Below are 11,599 nucleotides of genomic sequence, written 5' to 3'. Positions count from 1 at the left end.
TGATTTAAATCAAATAGTGAATTTTATTCAAATTACGCCATATCAACATTGATTTTAATTTCTAACAGTAGCCAATATAAGGCTTAGCAGTACATATAAATGTGGGCTCACTATTTGGCAAGCAACCGATCACAGGTGCCCTGTTTATCTCATGCCTTATAAAAGCTTATTAATGATTTATAAAGTGTTCACAACCTAATTAATAAATGAGTGACATACTATTCGTAAACCCTTTATAAGAGTAGTCTTATTGTAAAGTGGTGCCGGATTTTGGATACAACTCCCCCTCTTTTGAATGACACCGCCACCTTTCCTCCTCCCTCTGTCGAATGACAATCACCAGGTGTCCCCATGTCAACACACACACTCTCACTCTCACACTCTCACTCTCACACTCTCACTCTCACTCACACACACACACACACACACACACACACACACACACACACACACACACACACACACACTCTCTCTCTCTCTCTCTCTCTCTCTCTCTCTCTCTCTCTCTCTCTCTCACACACACACACCTGTCTTCTTTCCCAGGAAGGAAGGCATGCAAATGTTCTCTTCCTCTTCTTTCACTGTATATAGTTATCAAAGTATATAATGTTGAATATAATGTGTTTACGTTTTCTTTGTTCACTTTTATATAACTCACCTGTGTACAACCTATTTTACTTTCATGGGTACACAAATATAACTACAAATATCTAATAAAAGATGGTAAATAAAAGAGAAAAGCTGTAAAACATCCTGCAACAGTTTTAGGGCCGAGTACAGTTAGGAATGTTTTGCATCTTGCACGGATATGATGGAAAACAACAAGCAGTTTTGAAGTGATACCAGATACTAATCTGAGCAGTATTCATCCCTACAAACGAGAGTATATGTTTGTTGTTGTCAGGCATGGTGACCCCCTGGACATCTTTGACGATGAAGAAAGAAATGGCGTGGGGGGGGTGGGGCCTGAAGAGGAAGAGTTTTATCCTGAGAGCAGCCAATGGGAAGCAGAGGAAGAGGAAGTGGCGGTGAAGGAGATCAAACCTCCTCCTTATCGTGCGCCAGTCATCACAGAAAAGGTAACTTAAAAAGGTTTATATTTACTTGTTGTGTTGAAGAAGAAGATGAACCTTTATTTTATCCTCCAGAGGAAAATGTTGTAACACACAGTACAATACACACACAGGAATAGTACTAGACTTATACACATTAGATCTGAACACATATACAGAGATACATGTATTTGGATTGTGGTAGATATTTCTTTCATTCTTGGATTACTAGGAAAGCACAAGTATTATATCTTTGAGCAGAAAACACCTTTAGATACAAGTCAATCGGGTAAAGTCAAAAGGCCATTCTCCACTGTTATTTAACAACCATACCGAGAAAATGCATCAAAAAAATAAATGTCTCCCAAGAAATACAATGATATGCTCTTCTCATTGTCATGTTGTACTTCCTTTTTCTCTGACTTTTTTCTTCTGACATCCTATTAAATGAGGCCCTTTCTGTTTGTGTACTGGGTGGAGATGTTTAAAACATGTCAAAAAATACTTTGTTTTTGAACTTCGGGTGCAATAAATTGTCTAGTATAATAAGCTCTTTATTCAGTATTGGACAGTTTATATGGATATACTCTTGTATTCTTTTTCTAGGTGAACAAAGAGACGAGCATGGACAACTTGTCCCACCACAGCTCGGTGGTCCGACCTAAGGAGCGCCGGCCAGACGTCCACCAGCAGAACCCCTTCATGAGGGGCAACACCATCATCCGCTCCAAGACCTTCTCCCCCGGACCCCAGAGCCAGTACATCTGCAGGGTAACTGAGGCCACTGAAGACCTGCAGTAAAACAACAGGACATCAGACCGAGAGAAAAAACACCCTTTTAACTCCCTGTCGTGAATTAACATCTCCCTCTGCTGCTTTCTAGATAAATCGCAGTGACAGCGACAGCTCCACCCTCTCCAAGAAGTCTCCGTTTGTCAGGAACGCCTCGGAGAGAAGAAGCATGCGCATGAAGAAGGTAAAACATATGATGATGATACTTGAATGTCAGATATCACAGCAGCTCCATTTGCAACATCAACAAGGGAAAATATGAAGACAGACATTTAACTTTACATCACAATCACTGAAGACAACATGTCTAAGACCCTCTGACGTACATTTGACCTGGGATTTAACTCTGTATTTAATTTCAGGATTAACTGGGGCACCAAAGAGTGCTTCAGTCTAATTGTATTTCATCTTTTTACCCTGTACCTCCCAACAATTAATATTCTCTGTTCAGAACATGGTTGGGGTCAGAGATGATGTTGTTATGGTAGGCTGACCCATAGAGTCTGTCACAAATCTTTGAGCCGATTTTCAACCAGTGGAGCAGTTTTGACTGTTAGCCGGTGGAGAAATGTTTTACAATGTCGTATTGCAGAAATGTCAATATTACAGAGGTAAAAAATAATGTGTCTACTCGCCTCGAAAGACCTCAGGCGGTCATCCTCACTCCTGTCTCCTCGTCGCTCGATCTCAAAAGCAAAAACGTTTTTGCGCAGTTCATGTGTCAGACTCCCCAAAGTGTTTCTGTGATGGTAACCGTGTCATGAGGTAATGACAGTGTTATTGATTGTTGCCATGACATGACAGACTTCCCCCCCCCCCCAGAAGTTCAGAGGAGTTAACATTGAAGTCCAGTCACTTATACCTCAGTACGCCTCACTGCAGCCTCACAGATCTAACCACCTGCAAATTTACCGAGCATGAACTCCTTCCTCCAGAGAGGGAGACAGGGGGAGCCTATTTGCATTTTCTGAGCCCTAGAGCCGCCTGACAACTCTCCGTCAAGTGACTCTTAATATTTAATAACCGTCTGAATGTTTAATGCAGCTCTGACATTTGCCAGCTCATATTAATTTAGCAGCAGCGGAACATCACCGTGGTGGAAATCTACATCACACATCGCATGCTGGTGACAGTGTTTGCAAATAAATTAAAGCTGTTACTGTGTACACCCAGGTGACGCTTAAGACTTTTGCAGACATACATATAAAATAAATTAATAAATTAATTTCTGTCCTCAACTTTTAATTTAGAGCTTTTTTCCTTTTATTTGCCATTTGCATGTTTTTTTACGGGCAATACACAACACAATGGAATACAGGTGAAATTTGTAAACATAACATTTCAATCATCACATCAAGACAGTGATGAGTAAGAAAGTAATGATATTAGAAGAGAAAAAAGTGTTTTGTGTTCAATTCAAATAGCTTTATTGGCATGACCATAATGACATACAGTTTTGCCACAGTGAGCTTTGCACAATTATGAAATATTTTCATAAAAATGTTGAACCAAAGCAAGAATAACACATTTTCTTTACAAGGAAAACAATATATTTTTTCAACAGGAACAAGAAAATGTATTTAAAAAAAACTTAACTATAGAAAAAGTTAAGATGAGTTATCGATTATTGCAAATCAATTCAAATTGTGACTGCTTTTTCTTTTCTTTTTTCTTTGCAGTGCGTGATGAGTTATAAATACATTATATTAAAAAAGGAGAGTGTTTAGTGTTCTCTCATAGGCTGAGGAGTCAGGGATTTCAAGTTATTTTGCATTAATGGCCTTCACTAACGCCCATAGGGAGGGCCATGTACCCAATAGCTGAAATAATTGTTTCTAGCAGCCGTAGTGTTTGTGTCTTGAGCCTCTGCATCTCTTACCTGTGCCCCACCCCTGTCCCCCCTCAGCCCCCGGTGCCGGTGAAGGGTCTGGACGGCCTGCTGAGGACGTCCCTGGACCTGGAGCTGGACCTGCAGGTGTCGCGGACACGGCAGACGCGGCTGGCTCAGGAGCTGCGGGTGCTGCGGGAGCTGAAGACGCAGCTGGAGACGGCCAGGCAGCGCGGCCAGAGGGAGCTGCCCGCCTGGGTGCAGGAGGACGAGCGCTTCCGCATCCTCCTGAGGCAGGCCGAGAAGCAGGTGAGGGGACGGGGGGATTCATGTCTGTCTGCCCGTGTGCTATGAGCAGAGGTGGGAAGTAGTGGAGTACAAATACTTTGTTACTATACTTAAGTAAATTTTTCTGGTATCACTACTTTACTTTACTTATTTTTCTGACGAGTTTTTACTTTTACTTCTTCAATTTTTAACACAAATACCTGTACTTTATACATTTTCAAAACAGGCTTGTTACTTTAGCTTTAATCTGTGTTTGGCGGCGTGATCATTATTATTTAGAGTCATTGATTTGAACAAGATCCGTGTATCCATCATTTCCTGGTCTTCTCTAAAGAAGAGGGACCAATGAGAACTCGGCTCGATTATTGTTCTATTAATATAAAGTGAGGTCAAGTTACCAGTTACTCTATAAACAGTTGGTAGTTATGGGTACTTTTTAATTGAGTACATTTCGAAGCCCATACTTCTTTACTTTTACTTGAGTAAAGAAGTTTAGTCAGTACTTCTACTTTCACCAGAGTATTATTAAACACCACCAGTATCTGTACTTCTACTTGAGTAAAGGATGTGTGTACTTTTGCCATCTCTGGCTATGGGCCTAACGTCCGATATATGGACACATCCTTGATAACTGTTACGTTAACAACATATCGTGAAATATACAGACATAAACTGGGTTTGTTTGTAACCGTCTACAATTCAAAACATCACGTAAAAAATAGTTAGGTTACCTCTTTTTTAAATATTAAAAGGAAACTACATAATGAATTGATGGTACGACAAGTAGACACAAACTTGTTGTTTTTTATCTTGTGTGTGTATCATGTGCTGTGTCTTGTGTTAGTATTATATGGACGTTTTTTTTCATTTTTAACTTAACACACAATATCGATATCATATTACAAACTGACATTTCTAACTATTCACTATTTGATCATTATATCAGTTGCATACAATGTTCTTAAAATTCAAAACATTTAAATATCCTGGGAAAATATATCATTCAAAAAAAGTGGTTATTATGAAAGACATTTTTGCTGATGCTGTAGTTTTCTTACCACACGCTTTAGTCCTCTATTAGACGCTTTTCTCTGTAAATAACGAAGAGCAGATTTCACTATGGTCCTGTGCTCTTGCTCCTGTTCAGACTTGTGAGGAGCAGCTACACGAGAAGCGGGTGGAGAAGATGATGAGAGCGGCAGCCAAGGACGTCCACAAGATCAGAGGCCAGAGCCGGAAGGAGGTCCCCGAGGTGCAGACCTTCAGGTGGGACACGCAACCGGACTGGTTCCTGAAATACGAGAGTCTCCATAAGAGCACAGACAGAATACCAGAGACACATATGTGGTCAGATCTCCTCAGCAGACAGAATGTGTTCAAAACTGCTCAATAAAGAATAGGCCCCTTAAGAAAGCACTTTACAGCTGCAGTGAAGCTACTTACTCCCCTTCTTAATGAATTTTAGAAGCTGTATGTCAGACAGGAGGAGGCAGAGGAAGGAGTTTGATGTAGACTGTGAGAATATGTTCTTCACAGAGATGTTCATAGGCTGGGACAAATATGTTTGTTGTGTCTCCTGATGCACAACCAGATTACTTTAGTTATACTCTCTAGGTGTCCTGATTGTTGGCGGTTCAATCTTTTTTGTGATGGTGGCTGTTTTAATATCTGACTGCCGCCTAACATGTTGTGAAAAAGCTAAGTGTGCTTAGTTATGCTTAATGTTATTCTTATTTGAAAAGTATTTACTGATTTTAGCAATATTATTTCTGCATTTAAGAGGCCTTTTTGTATTCCCTATTTACCCTGTATCATGATACAATGTAGATGATTATTATAACAGCAGTGCATTCTAACTTTATCTAATTTATATGGAAGATCTCTATGGTGGGCTTACATTGTATAATTTATTGAGGAATCCTATCAAACTCAATTATTTCACATATTTGATAGATTGTGATTGTGTTCCCCAAGCTACTTGAGAAAAATGACCTTTATAGAAACAAGATCATAAACTATCTAGGAGCTCAGAATAACTAGATTTCATTTTTTTATTCAGCTTTAAAATCAGGATTTGTTTTAGAAGTATACAAATATAAAACACATATCTTTCAATCCTCAATTATAAAACAAGACAGTCGGACATCCAATGATGTCATATATTCACAGTAGACAGAAACAGTATAATTACAACATAGTGAATAGACTGACACCAGTAGCTGACAAAAGAACGAATTACAGTATTTGAATGAAACTGCTTTACAGTTAGAGCCACTTTAAAACTACATCTCCATGTTAGCTGTGTCCTTGTGTTGACCTCTAACTGTCTCCTGTGTGTTTCAGAGAGAAGATGGCGTTCTTCACTCGAGCGAAGAGCAACATCCCTGACCTGCCGGCTGACGACGTGTAGAGAAGCATTTCAAAGTATTTCCTCCTCGAGTCTCAACCTGCTGTTCCCATTCAAATGAAGCAAATGTTTGGCGGTGTTATGAAGAATTTAAACAAACAATATTAATAATGTGTTTAGTAGAGAAAACACTCAAAACCGTGAAGAAACACATTTTTAAAGAGCTCAGCATTTCTAATGTGGATAGTCTATGTTTGTAAATTAGTGATAGCACACGAGCGTTTCTTTTTTTAATTATTATGTCACTCTGTTCCACTTTGATTTGTGTTTCTGTTACTAACAGGCTGTTTATAGGTGTGTAACATCATTCCAGCACAACGTCACAAAGCTGCATATATGCATACACAGAGTTTTGTACTGAAAAGACATATTTAGACACGAACATATATAAATGTATATTGACAGCACAAAACAATGGTACTAAAGCTGATGATAAATAACAGAAATGAATATCTTAATTTAAGAGATATGTAACATTGATTTTCAAGCAATGTGTTTTTGTTTTTTTAAACTATAGACAGCACATATGTTTGTATATAATCCTCATCAGCATGCATCATTTACAACACACACAGCGAGTCTTTGATTTACAAACGTTACCAAATGAACTGGATTTGATCATTTAGGAGGCGACATTCTTCTCATTTTAGGTCGAAAGTTAAACGATTGTCTCTCACCAGTTACACTCAGCAAAGTGTAGAAACAGCACTAACTCTCACTATCACTCAGGTAGTTGATCGGATAGTCCGCACTTTAAGAAACTTGAGATACAAGTTCAAAAAGAAAGGAAAAAAAGTGGGTTTTTGGAAAAATCTATAAAATCCAAAAACCTTTGCCTCGAATGCGCTGGAATGATTGTTAAATGTTGAAGCACACAAAGATTGTCAGACAGGAAGATCAGATGTATTTTTGAAGACTGTGAACTAAAAGAGTTTTAATTTCAGACTTCCCTTCCCTCTAACTGGATGTTTTGGATACGCTCTGTATCTAAAGTCGCTCTCATGCCTCTTACAACTGGATGTTCTGCAGCTGATATGTAAAATGTAAGCATGGTGTCCCAGCATTACTGAACACATCAATTCCATCCTTGTATCTTTAAACTAGCTATGGTTTCAAAGACTATGTATTGTTATGCTGCCCCCAAGAGGCCAAAAAAAATGCAGGTTTTTAATTCCTACTTCCTGTTTCCTGCTCTTCAACTGACCCAAAATAATTGTCAGAAGATAAAACAACATGTTTAATTGCAGGAGGTTTGCCTAAATCAAACCACCCTTGTGAGGAATGTCGAAATACAGGTTTTAAGGTTTTCTTACGTTTTTCGATTTAAGTTAAATTCACCACAAAAACCAGATAGTCTTATTTATCAATAAACAGGTTCATGTTCAAGTAACCTTATTTTTTTTTTTTAGCACTGCTAGTATTTCTGCTTTCCTGTGGGTGCAAAATGTAAAAAGAATATTCTGAAACAATTGGATTTAGAATTAAATATAAATAGATAATGGGTTAAAGTGTCACTTCAGGTATTAAAACTGTCTAAAATATAACAAATGTCCTAATTATAGAAGATAATGACATGCTAATTTGGACAAGGGTCTAATTTGGAGTTCCAACTTCATCTGTTCATCATGCTGTTATATTTTCACACTTGCATAGTAACATGTGTTGGCTATCAGAGGAGACGGATATTCCTCTCGATGCTTTGAGTGCAGAACGTCTTTTATCGGTACGTGCAGAGCAGCTCTTAATCCTCAACTCTGGCATGAAGTCAGTTCACTGTTTGTGCTCTGGTGATGTGATTTCTATTCAGCTCAGTGACAACTTACGATGTCTAACTCTGTTTCCAAGGCAACCGGATTATAAATCAGCAGCAGACCTCGACTATTGTTTGGTGGCCCTTTGTGTTTGTACCTGAACGATGAGCAGCTGTTGGCGCTTTATTCAACATTTCAATGGTGCTAAAACAAAACTCCTATGGTGATAAATCACTTGTTTTTTGTTGACATATTTTAATATTTGAAATCTTTGCTCATATAGAAGACATGACTCTTATGTATTTTAAGCAGATTTGATATTTATGAGGAAGAAACCCCACTCCAAAATTAGTAGAATGCACCTACTGGCACTAAATCATTTCACATTTTGAATATGATGGATTGAAAAACAAAGTCAGTTCAGTTTTAATTTTGTAGCACTAAATCATTGGCACTCAAATTACAAAGCAGTTGATGGAGGACCAAAAAACATTTAAAAAATATCAAAGAAAGTCGGACAACATTGTAGAGCAGCAAATCGGATCAGGAATAATAAAGAGTGACAAAAACAAGGATTTTTACTTTTATAAAAGTGGCAAAATCATGTGTTTTTTACGCACTCTTGGGGTTATATCATTGACAGGACTTCAGTCTTAAAGTGGACCTGAAGTTTCTTAACCTGTGACTTTTGGAACAATTGACTCGCAGACTTTCAGCGCTGTTATGCTCAGTGTTCCTCTCCTGCTGGGTCACCATGCTCTTCATGTGTTGGTACCTTAGGTGCTTTGTATAAGTATCCACCACATGGCGCAATCCTTCATTATCATGTCTCAATTCTCGGTGTAAACAGGAATGTCGCTGAAGAAAACCTCTGCCGCTGTCATTCCAGATGTGTCTCTGTTTCACTGTTTGTAGTTAAACAGCAGCTCATAACATGCTTGAATAATAGATCAGATCCAGCAAAGACCTTAAACCTTTTGTCTCTTGGTTTATGTGTATGTTTAACACCAACGGAGGGAATTGATTTTTCTTGTTGGCTCTTTCCACCTTCTGTCCGTTTCCCCATCATCCCCCTCCAATCCTTAAGTGTATCTCCCAAAAGTCCCAACAATTTAAATCAGCCTCGTTTCTGATAATTACACATTGTAATAGTTTTTAATCCACAAGAAAAAGAACATAGGCACAACACATATCCAGTTACCAGTAGGAATATTCACCACACATTCTGGTAAAAGTAGGAATATTTTTGCACAAGTGTTAATAAGAACAATACATATCACAGAAATAGATAACCACAGATATTCTCACCCCGTCTAGGAAAACACACACAAAAAACTTGATAGGAAGTGAATGAAATGCTGTGAGCACGTTCACACCGAGGCTGCGTTCACACTGCAGAGACGAAGCGTTTTATTCTGGCTGCCTTCAGTCTGAACCGTCCTGTTTCTGAACTAAACATCGAACAACATATTTATACCAAAGACTTAACACCTGATGCGCAAACACATACATAAAGGACTCTGATGTTGTTGTGGCTCAGTGATCCAAATAATACTTTATCTTTAGATCTGTAAAGTGTATCATCTGCACATATATGCAATGGTGTCAACCGTGTGCACCATTGGGATCCAACACAATCATAATAATAATAATACATTTGATTTATATAGCGCTTTTCCTGGTGCCACAAAGTCTATATTTTCATTGGCGATGTATAAATAATACTTTTATAGAGAATTAAAATATACATTTTAAGCAACAAGGTCATACTTAGTGATATTCCCCCACTTTGTAATTAAAAAAGGGTCAAAGAATTGTAAACAAATCTTATAATCCATAACAAAACCACCTTCAATAATGACCTCCATAGTCACCATATATAATTGAATATATACATTTTCCAACAGTGGCATGAAACTTTGGAAACACTAAAAATAATACACTGTTTTGGATTGAAGCTTCTTTGTCCTAGCTGTCTGAACCACAGTTTGAGTTTCTTCTTCTGAGAAACATTTTTAGATAATTATGCATCCTGAATGTGTGAAGCAAAATCCTTTTCTTTTAGCTGTTGACATGAGAGCATCTTGACTCATCCCACATGTATTTCTCCCCTCAAATTAACAACATCTGATACACTATAATGCACCACTTTCTCTTTGCTGTCACGGCTTAGGGGAGCAACAAAAAAGTAGTTTGAATGCCGATCAGACTGTTCAGACTGAAATCATAAAAAGATATGTATTAAATCGAGGAGTAACGATGAAAAACCTCACAATCGTCGTGTTTACTTTTTGTGGGAAAGAGTCACATGACAGGTCTGGTTTCCTCGCGCAGTGTGAACGCAGCTCTGAACTCTGACGGTCTGAGGGTTTTACTGTAACGGGATCACTGTGAAATTAATGAAAGCCTTTGGAGTTATGTGAGAGTGAGTGCCTTTCGGAGAGCAACCATTGTTTTGTTTGTTTTGTCTTATATGTCCAAACCTGGCTGCCATGGTGTGATCTGAAGCTGTCCATGTAGAGAAGGGTTTGCATTAATGTTCCTAATGTCAACAGTTTTTTTGTTTTCATCCACTGTAGAGCAGGTAGTTTGAAAGAATAGGACTCTGAGGAACAGTACTGTCTGTCTGTAAGAACTTTGTCATGATGATCGATTGAATGTTGTTTAACCGCTAAATCAAAAACATTTATATATAACAACATCTGGATGAAGGAATGTAGGTTCTTTGCTACGAGAAAGCACAATCATTCAGAGAAAAACACATGCTGGTAGTCACACGTAATTATTATTTTTCATCATGTAGATTGTGATATAATTCTTGTTTTGTTTTTTGAAGTTCATTTGTTTTCCTTTTATTTGATTATTGTTTTTTTTCCCCTAATGAATCTGTTTGTATTACGACTGGTGATGAATCTGGTAATGTGTATGGAGGCGGCTATGAGAAACACACAGCATGTATTTATTGCACTTCGTGATTTGGGTGTGCTTTTCCTGTTTTTCTTTTTATCGCGAGAGTCCCGAAAAGCTGTGAATTGTATTCTCAGACACTGTACTATCGACCAGAGTTGTAAATATTTCACCAGCACAAAAAATACCAAACAATATGTTTTGTAGTTTCACAACAAATAAAAAAGTTCTTCTCTTCTAATTCATCGTGTTTTGTAGTACTTTAATGAATGTGTTTCTCAAAACATTTTAAAGCTTTATCAACAAAATGTACTTGAAGAATGGAAAGTAAATGTAGTCATGGCGCATTACAATGTTCTCTTTCAGTGTAATACTATTACTTTTTTGTAACATATATATTTAATTTTACTGCTGTAGATGTTTAGGTTTGTGCTAATTTGGACTTCTTTATATACTGTTGGGGAGTTTAATCTACAGCAATGCCTCATATTCTATAAAATCAGCATATTTTTTTTATCTCTTAATTTTTCAAGAGTTTCTCAAAATATCATAACCTAGCCATGAAAAGTTGGAA

At 37.8% G+C, this 11,599-nt stretch overlaps 1 protein-coding gene across 1 annotated transcript in view; it reads left to right on the top strand.

The window, feature by feature from the left end:
• Positions 1–9,284, top strand: part of wwc1 (WW and C2 domain containing 1) — a gene marked incomplete at its 5' end in the record, with an annotated part of 26,334 nt that extends 17,050 nt beyond the window's left edge. Inside the window, 6 exons of the mRNA XM_010791747.1 lie at positions 905–1,079; positions 1,659–1,823; positions 1,936–2,028; positions 3,751–3,981; positions 5,108–5,226; positions 6,304–9,284. Coding sequence (XP_010790049.1) covers positions 905–1,079; positions 1,659–1,823; positions 1,936–2,028; positions 3,751–3,981; positions 5,108–5,226; positions 6,304–6,370 — 850 coding nt within the window. The remainder of the gene's footprint in view (positions 1–904; positions 1,080–1,658; positions 1,824–1,935; positions 2,029–3,750; positions 3,982–5,107; positions 5,227–6,303) is intronic.
• Positions 9,285–11,599: the final 2,315 nt, after the last annotated feature.

Source organism: Notothenia coriiceps, unplaced genomic scaffold (genome assembly GCF_000735185.1).
Source record: "Notothenia coriiceps isolate Sejong01 unplaced genomic scaffold, NC01 NC01_scaffold00035760, whole genome shotgun sequence".
Taxonomy (NCBI): domain Eukaryota; kingdom Metazoa; phylum Chordata; class Actinopteri; order Perciformes; family Nototheniidae; genus Notothenia; species Notothenia coriiceps.
The sequence above is the reverse complement of the archived record's forward strand: the minus strand, read 5'-3'. Positions and strand labels throughout refer to the sequence as shown.